The sequence below is a fragment of the Cetorhinus maximus genome, chromosome 27 (genome assembly GCF_964194155.1).
Source record: "Cetorhinus maximus chromosome 27, sCetMax3.hap1.1, whole genome shotgun sequence".
Lineage (NCBI taxonomy): Eukaryota > Metazoa > Chordata > Chondrichthyes > Lamniformes > Cetorhinidae > Cetorhinus > Cetorhinus maximus.
This window is the reverse complement of record NC_135905.1, coordinates 15,235,002-15,253,345: the sequence shown is the minus strand read 5'-3', so window position 1 is coordinate 15,253,345 and position 18,344 is coordinate 15,235,002. Positions and strand designations below refer to the sequence as shown.

The following is an 18,344-nucleotide window of genomic DNA, read 5'->3' as shown; positions in this document are numbered from 1 at the left end:
TTCAAGAGAAGCCAGTCTCTGATTGGCTGGCAGATCTCAGCGGGTGGAACATGCAACCCCCACCCCCACTCTGGAGCTCCTTGATCCCGAGAAGGCTCACCACTGTCCAGTTGAGTGCCCGAGTGGCCCTTAATGCGGCAGGTCTGCCTAAAAGAGGTGACCCGAGGCTCTCATCGGCTCTCCAGCTGGCAGGCGAGACCCTGTCACCTCCATTAAACGCTGCCCTATGTCTTGATTTGTTGCACTTTTTATTTCCTGTTTTACCAGATCTCTTCCTAACTTATCCTTTAAAGACCCATTTTGTTTAATATGTTTTGCCAATCTAACTGAGAACTTTCTTTTTGTTCCTTTTAATGCTACAGCCCTTCTTTTAATATACTTTTGGTTATCATTCATTAATTTTTCTACAGCTCTTGCAACTTACTTATATTTATTTATTTTTGTATATTTTATATGTTACTGTTTGGCCTTAAAGGTAGTTTGGTGTTAACTTACTCATCTTGTTTTTGATTTTACTATTTTATTCTCCTGATGTGCATCTATTTTCCTTCCTGTGTTTTTAATTTTCTAATTTTGTTCTCACTCAGTCCTCTTTGCAATTTTCCTTTAGTTCTTAAAGCTTCTGGCCCCTACATCCACCCCACTACTTAATCTCCCCTACTTGACTCCTCTTCTGAGACATTCACTCTTTGCTGGGGTAAAATCCAGCAGACCTTAGCAGTGAAGTTCCTGAGGCTGTTTTATCATTGGGGAATCTCAGCTAAGTCCAATCATCTCCTCCCCAGCCATCAACAGATACTTCAATTAGAATATGATCAGGGAAGGGAGTCTTGAGTTTATTTTTCTCTTTCATAAAGTAGGATACTGTACCTGCTTGTAGATCTTTACTAATATTCAGGCTGAGATCAAAAGGTTCAACACTGGTAATCAAATGTTGGACTTTCCTGGTCTGTGTGCGTCAGCTGTTGGTCAGCTTAAACCACTGAGCTATTTTAGTTGTGAGCTTATCCTTTTTAATAATTTTTCAAATTTAACTATATAGTCTAGAGCCTAAGTATCCATCCTTCTAGGTCATCAATTCCAGTGGATTGCTAAGCAACGAATCTACTTGCAACTTTCCTTCACGTGATATTTCTGTGAAATTGCTTGTTCATTCACAACTGCCTTCTGTTATCCCTCATCTAACCACTTTACTTCTAAGACATTGAAATCCTTCACAGTTATCACATTATGAATTCCTGCTTTCTATTCTTACTCAAACAAGTCTATCTACTGACTTAAGTTTGAGCTGCTGGTGGCATCAGTTCAAGTTACTATTTTGTTGCCGCTATCATATATTACTAATTTCCACCCAGATTGCTTCTGTCCTCTTCATTTATTCTCTTATTTCCACCTTTTTACCAGTAATATCATTCTTCAACCTTGATTCACATGTTTATTTTGGCAAAATGTCCTATAATATCAACTCCAACACGTACTCAGATGTTCAGAGCCGCATATTTATAAAAGTGGTACATATTTTTGTGCACAATTTTTCCACATGGCTTTGTAGCTATTTTATAGTTTCTATTATGTTTTTGTTAGTGATCTGTATGGGTTAGGGCAAGAGGAGGAAGTGTCTGAATCTCTAGCATTCCAATAAAAGGAAATTATGCTTTAGAGTTGGAACAGAAAATTCATCACCTACTACCCTAAGGCGAGTAATTTCTAGCTACAGCTCATTAGCTTGCAATTATATCATTATGTTATCTTTCCATCTCCAGTTCCGTCTGTTTTTCTGTGTTCTTTGTAGACTGCTGTCTACTTCACTGGCAAGCTCCTTATTATTCTATAAGATTTATTTCCCATAATTCAGTAAAAGCTAATTCTTATTCTAGTTAGAGATCTCCTATTCATTAAGTGGGTTTGAAAAAATCTTCCATCGTTAAACGTGAGTTCCCTGGCTGTTAAGTGGTGGTTGTGGGATAAGGGAGTATCTGAGCCCCTGATAATATCATGGAACCTCTTCTGTACTTATGTACCAGCATTATTAAATAATTACTTCTGAATTTGAATTCTAATTGTGAACTGTCTAAGATGCATATTTAACAATATTTGCATTTCCAGTAATGTTTTCTAACTGGTATATTTCAGTTGCAGGCGTTGATTCAACTTTTTACCTGATTTATAGGCCTTCAGCATAAATGGAAAACGTGGCACAAATTGGAAAGTTTGTTGAGAAAGCTAATGGCTGTATTCTTTACCATAGGAATGTGGATCTGTCAAATCTGCAGACCAAAGAAAAAGGGAAGAAAGTTACTGCATGAGAAAGCTGCACAGATCAAACGTCGTTACGCAAAACCAGTAGGACGTCCTAAAAATAAACTAAAGCAAAGAACCATGTATGTTTATCCTTTGGAATAAATATAACAAATTATTAAAGTTATTTACAGTGCAACATTTGAAAGAAGTGGAAGTGTGTTTGATTAGTTTCCCACTAATTACCATGCCTTCAAACCCAAATGCTGTCTCCTAGATCGAAAGGGAATCTAGACACACAAGGCTGTTTTAAAACAATAATGTAGCTTTTTAAAATGGATACTCCATCTTTTTAAAAAAAAAACATATTTTTCAATTATCAATGAATATTAAACAGCAAAAATTAAAATATCTACCTCCTACATCTGGTTAAATTTAAAATATTGACTGTTAAAGGATTTGAGACATGAAAGACTGTTCACCAGCCCGGTACCTAGGAAATATTACATCTTGAGATACTCATCTCAATTATGCTGCCACTTTGTTCTTTCCAATGAGTGCACTAGTGAGGCTGAACGATGCTTTTTGGTGCTAAAGGAATTGAGCAATATGGGGATTGCGCAGGGAGCTATAGTTGAGGTAAATTAGCCATGATTTTATTGAACAACACAGTAGGCTCAAAGGGTCGGAAGGCCTGCACCTCCTATTTCTTCTGTTCCTGTATTATACAAATTAGCAGTTCATGGGGATTTTATTTATACCTGAAATACAAATTTTGTGTTGATGTATAAATATCATTACTGTTCCCAAATACAGAAAACAGAGACCCATGCAGGTTGTCATAACTGTCATGCACAGTTCTGAAACATTTTAATTCTGTTGTCTAATTTTGTATGGAAGTTGGCATCCACTTAACTTGGTCCTTCACTTTTTAATTATTTTCCCATTAACCAGTGGGACTTAAGCTATACAATGATTTGTTCTTTTAACGGATTTTCAGCTTGTTATTTTGTGTAAGTTTAAAAGTTCTGTATTCATTCTCCTATTTAACCCAAAACTCCAAATTAAAGTATATGTTATGCTCCTAAATTGGAAACCTACAACTAGCTTTAAATGTGGCATCTAAATTTGAAGCTGAACCCATGGCATATGACAAAGAACATAGGAACGGAGGACTTGGGAGCAGGAGTAGACCATTCCAGCCTGCTCCACCATTCAATATGATCATGGCTGATCTGGTTGTGGCCTCAACTTCACTTTCCACCAATCTGTTGTTTCCATTGGTTTCTTGACCGTTACTTTCATCTGTACTTTTTACTTTCCTAAGGTGTACTCCCAACTTAGCCTTTGAAAAAGAGAATGACGTATCTCTTTGTATTTATGTTTCATATTGTGCCAGACCTTGATAACGTTTCTTTTATCATAATTTATTATGCAACTGAGCACAGCCCTGTCATTTGTTGGTATGTATAATCCAACAGGGTGTTTCTGAATAAAAAAAGAGCAGAAACCCTAGTGGACTTATTTCTTATCTTGCCCCCTGTCCCAGGTATGCAAGACCAATCATCATACCTCTATTATTCCCACCTAGGTAACTCAGCACAAATTGTGGATCAAACCTGGGACTGTTCTGTTCTTTTTAAATTGCTCAGGCTCTTGTGAAGTATAGATTTCCTATATCTTACTGATGGAGATATCACCTGTGTTAAAGCAAACAGGCTAACGACACTGAACTGAACTCTTTGATTCTGAACTATTACTACATTTCTATACTTAAAAAAACTATAGAGGCAAAATGTTCCTGGTTTTCTATTTTTAATTCTAAATGGGTATCCAGCCTTTAAAAAGAAACTTTATTTAAATGCCAAAGAAACCTGTAGAGTCATGTGGTATTAAAAGATCTATTTAGTGGCGATTGCCCTCAAAACTTTCATTGTCGCCTTGTCAGTAAAGTAATTGAGTACAGACAATTTCTCCTCCAGTGTTCAAGAACTGTCAAACTGGGTAAAGAGACCTGAAAAATACACATAAATGTCAAAGTTGATGAATGTTGACCTTTTGTACATGAAGCAAATACTGTACCAATGTTCACTTCTCCTTTATGACACATTTTCAAAAAAAACACCTGTCACTGCACATCCACAGCCAGTGCAGGTTCATCATCCTTCAACTGAACTGAACTCTGAATTCAATACAAATGACTTTCTCATGAACCAGCAGATTCTATTTCAGACGTCACATGTGAATAAAGGGAATGAATATGAATTTTCCACAGCCCCGTATATACACACACGTTCCTACCAATTCTACTTGAAATGCTTAGTTCCTTACAATTCATTGACTTGATTTTTGAAATTGTTTGTCAATCTTTAATAGCTGATTATTCTGCACTTCTCCTCATTAAGGTCTTCGATGATCTATTTGAGAAATGTGGCTCTGTAACATCCCGAAAGAATCATATCCTCTAATCTGCAAATACTGCCAGGGGCATTGAGAAAATTGCCCCCATATTTTGTCTGGAATCACTTTCCCATAAGTTGGAAAGTTAATGTTAGGAGCTGGACATTTCTTTGAGTGCAGTGAGAGAATATCTAAATGTTCACATAATGCAAGGTTGTGAGCCATGACCAGAGACACATTCTCACATAAAATCTCTGGTACATATGTGTTGCTTTTAAAAGTATGTAAGAACATCAAAGACTTGAAGCAATGTCCTCCAAGCAAATGATGTAATGACCTGGATACAGGAATCAAATCTGTTGCCCTTGCAAGATTGCAATGGAGTTCCATCCAGAAAAAAGCCAGTTTAGAAGCTATTCCTTTGGCAGGCAAAGGACAATTCCATGGCAGATCCTCTTGATAATTGAGATCAATTCTTATGATGGACGAATGGAACTAGTGAACTACATTTGTGTTCCCATGTTAATTGGGCAGCAAGGATAGATATACTACATAAAGGGACAAAGACTGAACATTGCAGGGAAAGTTAGGTAACTGACTGACTGACTGACAGCTTGATTGAGAAGATGGATTTGAAATTTTTTTAAGGGTGGTAAGGCAAAGGAAATTTCAAAATGGCTCAAGGCCCTGCCACCAGTGGTAGTATGAAGGAAGTGGTTATGTATAAAATGCTAGTGCTGGAGATCGAAGTCATGAGGGATTAGAAGAGGAGAGGACAAGGTAATTAATGGATTGGGGAAAAGAGAGAAAATGAATGTCAGTGAAAACAACTACTATGAGCAAGCAGAATGTAGTGCAGAACAGGATGTGGGCTGTTTTGAAACCAAGAGGGACAGTGCCTATGCAAAGGGAGCAGATAACAATGTTGATGATTTTTGTCAGCATTGTGATGATATTTCTCTTTTGCTACAATGTCATCTATTGCTAAGTTCAAAGAACTTCTGTTTGGAAAATTAGTTAAGGTTGCTTTGTAATTGTAATGTCACATCTTGAGCAATATGATTTTTATTTTTGATGCTTTTCCACATACATTGGAAGTTATAAGAATGTGATTTATGAAATGAGAAAAAGCAATTCAACTTAAGTTAAAGCAATACATTTATTGAATTGATGCATCAAGCTCGCTGCTCTTGTTCTGAGAGTCTCTAATTCCCAAGCCTGTCCATCACCATATTGTTCTACACTTATTGGTATTCTGTGAATAGGAAATCAACTGGCAAAAACTGCAGGAGAAGTGACCTAAACAGGGTAGCCATTATTTGACAATTTCACAGCTTTATGCATGTATTTTTTGAAAAACTTCCACTTATTCAAGTGGCTCCTTAATTCTGAAGGCATGTCCTCTTGTCCTACATTCTCAAATAATTCACTGTTACTGATTTAAACTGACATTCCTGCTCACCTTAGTTTAGCTCAAGAAAATAAGCATAATTTCCTCTTACCAAAGTGACCTTTGCCTAAATCCTTTGTATCTATCCTCTATACCCTTTTGGATTCCACAGTGCTGCTTTGGAAGGTTGAAGATCAAAGTTTGGCATAATATCAGTGTGATTTCACTAATATATTTGAAAGAGCTGCTATCATGTCTTAGGACTTCTACTCCATGCTTCACCCAAAGTGCCCTATCATTCTGTTTGTCTTTGATTCATCTCAACTTGACACTGCAGCTGTTTAAAGACTGCTGCCAAATCATCGCCCTGTTCCACCTTTATCATGATACGACCATTCATTTTGCTCTCATTAATATGCTTTACTTTGCATTTAGCCATATTAAACATGATGTGCCAGTTATGGACTTTGTAAAGCTTATCAAAATCTCTTGAAAATGATCCTCTTTTGTCATGCATCTTGTTCTGTGTGTAATTGTGGCATGTAACTTTAGAAATTCAAAATTTTAAACCCATGTATTTTATCCAGTTTTTAAGTATAATTCTAAGGGCGCATTCTTCAAACAACATAATTAATTCTACCAGCTTGAATAATTACATTTAGTTTCTTATTTGTTATTCAGTTTTCATTCAATATTCCGACTTCACTCCTAATTACGGGAACAATCCCTTTCAGTGCAGCCCCTCATGAGGCAGTTCTTCAAATGTTTTTTGAAAGAATAGATATCTGCCAATATCCACCAACTCAATCATATTAGCAGTTATTTAAATTTGCAACTGTTGATTCACTTCATTACTTAATACTAGCATTTGTAAATCATACTGAACCAAAGTTGTGTGTTCCAAAAGCTCCTGAGTGAATAAATGCAAAACACATAAATATATAGACAATGCAACAAGGAATCTTTGAACATTTGTAAGGATACCAATTAGATAACTTATTGAAAGTTTTATTTATCTATTTGATAAACTACCTGGTATTGACAGGTGCTCACATATCCCAGTACACTGAATTGATGCATTAGTTTGAAGCATGATTATATCGTAACATTGTTTATTGGTACATTGAGACACAGTGTGTCAAGAAGTAGTAGAATGCAGTTTTACATGTATGGTTTCCATGTGGCATTTGTGAATTTTAGCCAGGCTGTTTGGAGGAGGTACAGAGAAGTGGAGGGGTATTTCCTTTGAGGAATGGCAAGTTTACCTATACTACCCTCATGCATTTTATGGTGGCTAATTACATTAGCAGTGACCTAGAAGCAATTTAATTGCTTTATCCTTTCCACTGGTGAATGGTTTGAGGTGTGTGAATATAAATGATGAGGTGGAAATAACTCCATATGACATGGAGCAAAGTAACAAAAATGTTAAAAAAATATAAATCAGTAACATCAAATAGAAATGCAATCTGATAGTGAAGGTTGCAAATTCTGCATTTGTACATCAATATTCCCCTCATATTTCTCCCCCATATAATCTTTCTAATTTTAGAAACACTCCTAGAAATGTTGCATATTCTTTCCTTAGTAGTAATGCTGTACTTTGCCCTTTTCCACAGATCTGCAGACAATGATGAAGGATCCATGACAATGGACACAGGAAGGGGGTCACCTGGTAGGGGTCAAAAGACTAAAATCTCTACCACACCTTCATCTCATCATGCTGCATCTCTGAAGGACTCGAGCAGCAAATTGACTCATACAGACCCAACCCTGGCTGGTGCTACCAAACTCACAGTTAACCATACAACTTATGGCCTCGTTGATGGCCTAACTAAATTTTTTACACCTTCACCTGATGGCCGAAAGGCACGAGGTGAAATAGTAGACTTTTCAAAGTGTTATTTGCTTAAAGAAAAGTGCAATCTAAAACAGTCAGCTACTTTTAACTCTCGAACTTGGTCTCCAGGTATTGCTCAAAAGCTAACCCCATTCTGTCAATCCTCACTTCCTAATCAGAGCCCTAGCTCACACAAATCCAGCACCTCCACTTCTGCAAACTCCCCTCAAAGTTCTTCCAGCCAATCAAGCGTACTCTCCCTTAGTAGCCTTCCTAACAGCAGCCATATTAAGGGACTTTTTGATGGGCTATCTCATATTTATACTATTCACAGAAAGTCTCGTGAAAAGGGACACCCCTGTTATGCACCACCTAGGCATACGCAGCATAAGCCTGAGCTAGCTCCCACACCAAAAGCCTACCCTCATTTCCAACAAAAGAAAGGTAGTAGTAGCTTTATGTTCCCTGCCTTTTCCCATGGATGGAGGGCTTCCAGGACATGCTCACTGAAATCATTTGCTCACTTCAGACAAACCTCATTCCTTGTGAAGCACAAGATATTAGGCAGATTAAAATATAGATTGACCCCTCAAATGGGGACCCCCTCAGCAGGGATGGGGAACTTGGCACACGGAAGGATTAAACGTGATGGTAAGCAAAGGTCCAAACCAACCTGCGTCCTGTCCAGTGAAAGTTTACTCTATTTTATCACGTAGCCCTTAGCTTCTTCTCTTGTTCCTTCTTCACTTTTGTAGGAATGTAAACAAATAAAACATCTCGTCCCTTTTTCTGATGCTAACTAAATATCTTAACATTGTTTTTCAAATAAACTTGCATTACAGATCAAACATCTTTTTTAATTTGCATCTGTTTTAGTACTAAGATTCCCAAGTGCCTGCATAGCACTACTTACAGCTTTGTAGAATCGCATGGTCATCCAACTTGCCACACTACCCTCTCTCTTTCAGCCCTTTCTGAACAGTGGAGCAACCATTGTGATTGTTTGCTTCCAATGTTAACAGTGAGAAGTGGCAGATGTGTTAACCGTAGACCTTTCTATTCTGTATTTTACTCAATATTTTTCCTCTGCTTTATTTCTTTGCATAAAGTGATATCAACATAGCTGGATTTCAGCAACAAAGCAAATACTGCTATTGAATTACTTTGTGCTACTGTCTGCATCCAATGCATGTCTTGTTTACTTGTGTGATTATTAGTATTTAGAATTGTTAGATGAAGAATACTAATTTGCGTCACCTGAGTAATAAAGCACCAGGAGAAGTTGTGGACTTTTTATGGAGCTTTTAATGGAGCATATAATTAAATTCACGTGATGGTCAGTTTTGCTCATGTACATGAACGTTTTTCCTGTGTTGCTTTGTGAACTGCAGACAATGAAGAAATGATGAAAAATATCAAAAAAGATAGTGCAGATGGGGGTGCAGCCTGCCATCAGGACAATGTGACAGAGGAAGATTTGGAAATGTTCAGGCAAGCAAGGGATCTATCACTCCAGGTGAGACATTTTATTTGACGAGTGAAACAAGTTCTAGAACTGTGGCTGATGTTACAAATCGCACATTTGGATTCATATAGTTTGTGTGTCTTAAAATTAGTTACATAATAAATAAACTCAGCATGGACAAAATTTAACAGTTTCTTGCCTATTGTTAGATCCTGTTACCTACATCTTTGCTGTTTAGCTGATGATATATATGACACAATTCTTTAGGGCAAGAAAATTGCATTCAGTGAAACATGCAAAAATAGGTAAGCTTAACTGGGGGGGGGGGGAAGAATTTATTAAATTTATTATGCCTGTATGTATAGGCATATAAAAAAATAATCGTCTTCACTCTGGTGTTATAAAGTAAGGATAACTTGTAACTAACAATGCGTTGCAGAAGATTAGTGCAATGAAGGGCTTAAAGAAGCTTCTATCTGCGGTGATCATTTTAATTTTATTTTCATCAGTATTACAATTGGAAAATCTAGGCCCATTATAGATTAGCAAAAATAAAGTACTTACCATTTTTTGAAGTCATCTGAGGTTGTAATGAATCGGTTTGAAAGTAGTTCCATTTCAAACGAATGGTGTGCTCCTATGATTATTTATATATCTTTAAACTTATATGTGATGAATTATATTCTGTTTCAATTCACCAGAATGTAGAAAATTGCATAACTCTCTATGTAAGGTTGGAATTAATTTGTGATTAAAATCACTTTCTGAACCACTCAAACTTTATTATGGGATATATACTGTATTTTGACCTCACATACGTTGTAACTTCAAAGATAGTTTCTACTCTCTTTCATTCCTAATCTGTGGGATCTTCTGATTGTGTACACTTTGCCACCTAAATATGCCTTATTAGTGAACATTCGCACTTAAACGGATGGTGAGGACAGAACTGGAACCTGACTTGAAGTAGAATTTATCTTAAGGAAATGCTGAACTAATATAGGATTTGTATTTTTTTAAAAAGGTGAACAAACTTGTGCAACTATATTTACTTCTATTACATGTGGGCTCATTTTGAATGGTTTTAAGTGTACTTTTCTGTTAAATTCAGGTCAGTTGTGGCAAACTTACATAGGTGCTTCTACTCTGATGGGCTTGCTTCTGAGACATAGCATGTAAACTGTGTCAGAAAATTATAGAAAGTTTAATTATGCAAAGAAAATAATGTGCATTGTGAAATTATTAATTTTATTCTTCTTTTGAATTCTCTACACAGTATCCATATAGTTCATTGTCTAGTTTCTTCATGAACAACTTCAGAACATGTCCTTTCAAAATTTTTATTTTCTATCGTGATGATAACCATCAAACTCTTGTTATGCAGAAACAGGAGTCGTCTTACTTTGCAAACTTTAAAGAACTTGAAAAAGAGTACAGCAGAATTTATCAGAAACACTTAATCTATCCATTAGAGTTAAATAATGAAGGATTTTAAACAATTTAGATTAAATTTGGTTATTATTGGGATGAACTGGTATCTTTGCTTTGCAGACCACAACCATGACAAGGAGTGTCATCACTGAAGCAATACTAAAGGAAGCTGAAAAATGCACATAATGGTTCAGTAAATTTATCATGTAGCTAGTCTATAAGGTCAAGAGAAACTCTGAATTTGATCTTTGGTCTGTGCTGAATTAACTAATCCTGGCAAAGAATGTGTTAGGTATTAGAATTAGCCTCAGAGCCTGGGTGAGGGAAGGAAAAATTAACTATGGTTCTCACAGAAGTAGACATTAGGTGAAAACAGGATTGAGTTTGGCCACGATGGCTAAGTAATCAAATAGTAGGAAATACTCATTTGTGAAGGATTGCACTTGCTGCAGTAGCTAACGATGACCATCACTGTGGAACTGAATCCCAACTAGTTGTGAACACCTTAAAGAGGATAGGGGGAAGGAGAAAGTAGGTGGAGAAACCTTGTGAAAGGAAGAAAAGTAAAAGATATCTTTTTTTAAAAAGTACAGTTGGGAGAAAAAGTAGAATTGTGTTTTTACCATGGCGGGGTGGCAAGGGGGATGTACACCTTCCTCCCCAAACCTTCCATTGGCTCTAAGAAAGATTGAAAAAAAAGGAGCAGTGAAGAAGTCAAGATCCTATATTGGAAGGAAAAATATATTTTTTATGTGCTGTATTGTTAACTTTATTGATACTAAATGTAATCGTTGATCTCCCATTTAACATGTTGATGTAAAATAGCTGATAATAAGATACTTAGCACTTAGCCATGGAATAGGGGATTCTATTATTTTCAGACAAGACTCTCCTTATTCATCAATCTTACTGGTGCCCTTACGGGATTATACCCAGTCCTAGCTTTTATGAGATTAATGGAAACCCCTCTGTGACATGTAGTGCTACTTTTGTATTGTGATTCTGTCTCAACTTTTTCAGTTTAGATTTTTTGCCTTGGAACTTACATCTGACTGATTTGATAACCTGCTTATTAGTAACTCGAGTGAAAGGATAGTGTGTCTCAGTGCAGCACTTTACATTCAGAATATGAGGCTCTTAACTCTTGACAACTTCTGAGAAGATGAAAAATTACTATTATTAGAGCAAGTAGTTAATCTGCTCAGAATCCCTCTGATCTTTATATTTCTGACCCAAGAATAATCCAGTCTGAAAAATACTGAAGTTTTACCTTGTATATAGCTTGCTAAATATTATGTTTCATTAATTCAAGACAAATCTTTACTATTCAGAAACAGTCCTTTATAAACTCTGCTTTTTTGACTTAATTTGCAATGGTTAACTATATTACTCTCAGATCAATGTCACAAAAATTCTAACATATCCCAAATATATTAGCCATAGAAACTAGCTATTTTTCAATTAATTTTTATATTCATTGTAAAATATCGCAATAACTAAAAACTTTTCTTTAGGACTTTCTAGAGCTGAGGCTCTAGGATTGTTTGTAGTCATCTAGCACTCAGGCAAAAGACACTGGATAGTCTTTTAGTGCAGACTTTGGGATCCCCATGTCAGATCTGAAAGAGGGTCTTGAGACTGCACTGGCTGCAGCAAGACTGGCGTTGCATCTTCCAGGAGGCAGCCTCCTAATTGACCACATCTGAGCTCGCTGTCCTACCAAATATGGTAGGTGAGCTTCCAAAACAGCCAGCCCATTCAGAGGATCAGAAGCTCCAGAGCCTCAGTAGCCCCACTGGGAGAGGTGAATGCTGCTAAGACAGGTTATGGACCCGCAAGAATGCTTCCACATGGAGGAGCCCTCTCTGGGTTGCACACCAAATAATTGGCACCTGAATCCGTAAGTGAATTGATTGCAAGCCTTTCATAAAAGCAGCCCCTTCTTTGTGGGATGGAGCATCCGGCTCTGATGGCTCCCAAGCCTGCCAGGGAGAGGCAATTTCTGCTGCCAGCTTAACATCTAGGTAAAAAGTTGGAAGCTATTATTAAAGATGTTATGGCAGGGCATTTAGAAAAATTCAAGGCAATCGGGCAGAGTCAACATGGTATTGTGAAAGGGAAATCATGTTTAACCAATTTATTGCAGTTCTTTGAAGGACCACATGTGCTGTGGATAAAGGGTACTGTACTTAGATCTTAGAAGGCATTTGATAAGGTGCCACATCAAAGGTTATTGCGGAAAATAAAAGCTAATGGCGTACGGGGTAACGTATTGGCATGGATAGAAAATTGGCTAGCTAACATGAAATAAAGGATAGCCATAAATGAGTCTTTTTCTGGTTGGTGGAACGTAACAAGTGGTGTGCTACAGGGATCAGTGCAGGGACCTCAACTTTTTACAGTTTATATAAATAACTTGAATGAAGGGACAAAGTATGGTTGCTAAATTTGCTGATATATTGTTGGAAAGTAAGTTGCGAATACAAGGGGACATAAGTGAGTGGACAAAGATCTGGCAAATGGAGTATAATTTGGGAAAATGTGAAATTGTCCATTTTGGTAGGAAGAATTTTTTTTAAAAAGAGGCATATTATCTAAATGGTGAGAAATTTCATAGCTCTGAGATGCAAAGGACCTAGGGGTCCTAGTGCATGAATTGCGAAAGGTTAGTATGCAGGTACAGCAAGTAATTAGGAAAGCTATTAGAATGTTATCGTTTATTGTGAGGGGAATTGAATACAAAAGTAGGGAGGTTATGCTTCAGTTGTACAGGACACTGGTAAGACCACGTCTGACGTATTGTGTACAGTGTTGGTCTCCTTATTTAAGCAAGGATATAAGCATTAGAAGCAGTTCAGAGAAGGTTTACTAAACTAATACCAGGAATGGGCGGGTTGTCTTATGAGGAAAGATTGAACATGCTCGGCTTGTATCCACTGGAACTTAGAAGAGTAAGAGGCAACTTGATTGAAACCTTTAAGATCCTGAGGAGCCTTGACAGGATTGGTGTGGAGAGGATGTTTCCACATGTGGGAGAATCTAGAACTTGGGGCCACTGTTTAAAAATAAGGGGTCCCCATTTAAGACAGAGATGAGAAGAATTTTTTTCTCTGAGGGTAATGAGTCTTTTGAACTCCCTTCCTCAAAAGGCAGTGGAAGCAGTGTCCCTGAACGTTTTCAAGGCAGTGCTAGGTAGATTATTGATAAATAAGGGAATGAACGGCAACGGGGGTTAGGCGGAGGGTTACAGTCAGATCAGCCATGATCTTATTGAGTGGCAGAGCAGGCTTGGTGGCCTTTTCCTGCTCCTAACACATATGTTTGTATGTAAATGGCAGAGAGGCCACAAAATTATCCCTAAATTGGGGCTTTACCAATGTAATTTGTCAGCCTGCCTCCATAGAGCGGGCAGCTGAGCACATACCCAGCACATCCCAGGAAAGTTCCTCAGCAGCGTAAATATGTCAGGGAACTGGCTCTTTGCAGCTTCCCTAAATTTTCCTGGCCACATCCCTCTGCCTCCAAGCCAGTCACCAAGGGGCTTGAAAAATTCAGCCCATAATTTTTATTAGTTGAAGAGATAAGGGTATTTACATCACTTTGATAACTACATTGTCACTTTCTGCATTGTATTCTGGTTATCAACAGGATAGGTAAGCGTGATTTATTATTGGCACCTAATTAGTTCCCAACAGAAATACTCTGAGCTAGCAAATTATTTTCATTTTTGTTGTTGCAAACTAATGAAAGGACTCAGTTTTAGATGTCATTGGAATAGATATCAGATCAATGAGGAAGGCTTTTCACAGCTGCCAATTTGTTAGCATGTTAACTGTCCACAGGGCTTCATTAATTGGCATGGCCTATCATATGCAGAAAGGACGGCATGCTTTTTAAGCACAAACTTAGACATGTTACCCCAATTCAGAGGTTGGAGATTATAAGCACAGTTGCTAGGAACTCAACTGCATTCTCCATTCATTGGTACCTCTGAGCTGGTGGGGACTAGCTCCATTTTTGCACCTCCTACAGCTGGAGCTTTCAGTAGAATTGAGCCATATCAGTATAAAGCCAATTTCTGATAGACTAAATCAGAATAATGATAATTTCATTTTGCCTGTTCAGTGACTAATCAGTTTCTCTAGTTAATCATTTGTTGAAAGTTGTGGAATAAGCCAGTGAAGATCAAGTCTAACTTGTTTGGTAACAGTAGAGAAATTGCTGCCCTTGGAATTGTGGGATGTGAATTTTACCTCATAAATTTCTATTTAACGAGTTATGCAATATCTGTGATGTCATTGTGGGAGGCATTTAATGGAAACTAGGTATTTCTTCACCGAGAGAGAGTGGGAAGAGGAAGCCACATGTTTTACACATTTAGACTCTAGCTAGTTTTAGAATGATACAGGCAGATACCTGGATGCCCATTTTATGAGCCATGGATAATGTAGAGAAATAGTAAAAAGGGATGAAAATAACAATTAAAAAGGAGGGGGATATTACCCTGAATGGCATCCAAAAACAAATCTCTTTGGATGGTAACACTGCTGCATTACAGGGTTGTCCAGGTTAAGAATGCACTTGTACAAGATCTTCATTTGGGAGTTCTGGGGATACAAAAGGCAGAAGTGATAATTGCCTATAGTGATTGCATTCAAGTGTAGCCACAAAAACCAAGAGTATTTCTAAAATGCTTGTAACATTGGTAGTCTATCAGCGGGATTTTCTACACCCACGTGCTGCCGCGATCTTCCAGTCCCGCCGCAAGTCAATGGACTTCTGGCTGGGACGCCGCCTTGCCCGTGACGGGTCCCACGCGCAATCGGGCCGGAAAATCCCAGCCTGTGTTTGGGCAGTTTGTGCATTTGGGACCCTATTGTGTCTTAGCAGAACAAGTCTTGTATGCACTTAGGTAATTGGGTCACAAAATGTATTTGGAGAAGAGCCAGTTGATATGCACTTAGGCTTTGATATTTGTTGGAGGCTGTTTCTCGACATCATCTTCACTGTTTTCTTCTTGATAGAATAGTGGTCTGTACCTCTCATCAGACAGAGGATATTTCGGTGATATTATTTCTGCTGCCACGTGAGCCGTTATTTCACTTGCATTGTGTCTTTACTAATCATCTGTATTCTCCAACCCTAGGTGGATCGTGCCTTACAGCCAAAGTCAGTTGGGGGATGGGATGGAGAGAGGGACATTTCTCCTGTATTCAAAAGAATGATGATGTTTGACCTCCATAACCCCTTGTTTGTAGTTTGAGCCAGTCTTTGCTGTTTCCTCAGCTTTTATGGCTTATGTTTTTATCCACTCCTGCAGTGCTGTTCTTTTTGGTTATGTCCTTCACTGTGTGAAGAAAAGAAGTTAGAGAACTACAGTATGTACTGGCTTCAAAGAAGTTATCTATCGAAGAAAGTTTTTGCCTTCCACTAATTCCAGAAATTTGTCTACATGGTAGATGAATACTTCTGTACTCACCTTAATGCACCTTACTTTAAAGATTCAGAGCAGGGGATTGCTAAACTGGGCATTGAACTTGCTATAGTAGAGGTTTCAGAAAAGTCTGTGTTGAAAGCATTTATACGTGTGCAGATATGATTACATTTTTAGCAAGTATTGTGCTTCCTATAATGGTTCACATTATTTCAGGTTTTTCAGCAGCATCTCTGTAAGTTGCCTGGTAAACTATCTATTTGTTTCCCAATGGAGTCCGAATAATGCCCTCTTGAGTTTTGAAAAATGGGGTAGAAATAACAGCATCGAATCTTCTATTTCAGCTATAGAAACAAAGGGCAGAATCTTCAGGTGCTCCGTTCGCCGATGCGTAAAATGACGCGCGGTGACATCAGGCACGCGTCCCAATGTCACCGCGCATCATTCTGATCCTCAGTTCGGGCGCGCAGCAGGGAGTCAGCTGCACACCCACCCAACTGTCAAAGGCCTATTAAGGTCATTTAAAAACTAATTAAAGTAATTAATTGAGCTGCCCATCCAACCTTAAGGCTGGTGGGCAGGCGAAGAGCCCTGGCGGCCTTCACATTTTTCATGAAGCCTCATCCATGGACGGGATGAGGTTTCATGAAGGGTTTATAAATTAAATAAATTTTTTTATTCAAGTTCATTTACATGTCCCAGCTCATGTGACACTTTATAAAAATGTTTAAAAATCAGACCAATCTCCCTGAGGCAGCTCCATGCCTCAGGGAGATTTCTGCACATGCGTGAAAAAGCGCAGGCCCCAACTCTCCCTCCTCCTCCCCGCCCGCATAGGGAGCGCTCAGCGCTTCCAGGTGTGTGTCACACTGGGCGGGCCTTAATTGGCCTGCCCACACGAAATGCTCAGGTGCCCCGCTCACCTGCGCCTGCTCCCACCCAACCCCAGCCACGGGGAGAAAATTCTCCCCAAAGTGTATTTTATTAAACTATCCTTTCAAATAAGAGGATTTGTGAGCCAAATATCCATGTCTGTAGACTCTTGCTACACTAATGTTATTTTCCCAGTGATAGAGATGTGCTTTGGGTAAAGGGTGAGCTAAGTATCCCAATTTTGCTCTCTCCTTTCATTGGTCTCTAACCACCAATGGTGTAAGAACATAATGGATTAGTAAAGTTGTCCCTGCATTGGGAACGCTGGAGCAGCCGAAAGTGAAGAATTCTCCAGAGTCGGCTGGGTGGCTCAGTAAGGAGGCATCAAGCAGTGACATAAGGATGATGGCTCCTCCAAAATCGCAGTTAGTTTAGCTTCCGAGCTTAAGCCAGCAACAAAATAATTGGTATATTGGAGTGAGAAAGAAGGAAGGAAGAAAAACAATTAAACGGAATCCTGAACTGTTTCGATTAGTTTGGCTAGGTATGACGCTGCCCTTGATTACCCTGATGGCCTCTTGGTTAAGTGTTACTATGAGCTCCATGTGGGGTTAGATACTGAATTAACTGTTCATTGCTAGAGAGCCATCTAAGTCTCCTTGAATTTAGGACACTGCGCTCGACATTATAACATTTGAAACTTGAAATCAAATGAGGTATAAAAACAAGGATGAACAATGTAACTTATATATGGAAGTCAGCCAGTAGATTTGCCAGCATCCTATTTGCTAGGTAAGATCATGTTCTGGTATGTTTTCATATTAGGAATATAATGTAACCATAGAAGCAATCTCCCTATTTAGAGACAGGATTTGAAAATGACGTACAACTTTAATTAGAAATTTTTCTCACAGTACCAGGTATTAACACCATAACCATAGAAACAAAATCACTTCATGTGGAATGTAACTGCATGTACTTCTTCCCACATCCATATCATTCATGTGTTCTTCCAGGAAAAGAGAACACAGTTCTGGTTACCTCAGTCACGATCCTAATTTTTATATTTTCCTGAAGTCAAAAACCTTAACAAGTCAGCAGGGTCTTTCTGACCTTTAATGGAAATCTACCATCTGACCCTGTTACATTCAAGCTTTATAAGTGTGGCTGTTAAACCAGAGAGCAGGTTTTTTGATGATGAGTTGATAGACATGGATATACATATTTCTTGCCTGAGTTCAAAGGGTTTTCTTCAAGTTGTAAGAACATGACA

The 18,344-nt window shown here is 38.2% G+C and overlaps 1 protein-coding gene across 3 annotated transcripts in view; it reads left to right on the top strand.

The window, feature by feature from the left end:
- The window catches only part of kat6b (K(lysine) acetyltransferase 6B), a 170,474-nt gene that overhangs the window by 82,584 nt on the left and 69,546 nt on the right, over positions 1–18,344 (top strand). For all 3 annotated transcript variants that reach the window (XM_078530782.1, XM_078530784.1, XM_078530785.1), the window contains 3 exons: positions 2,249–2,381; positions 7,648–7,703; positions 9,260–9,384. In XM_078530782.1, the coding sequence (XP_078386908.1) occupies positions 2,249–2,381; positions 7,648–7,703; positions 9,260–9,384 (314 nt within the window). The remainder of the gene's footprint in view (positions 1–2,248; positions 2,382–7,647; positions 7,704–9,259; positions 9,385–18,344) is intronic.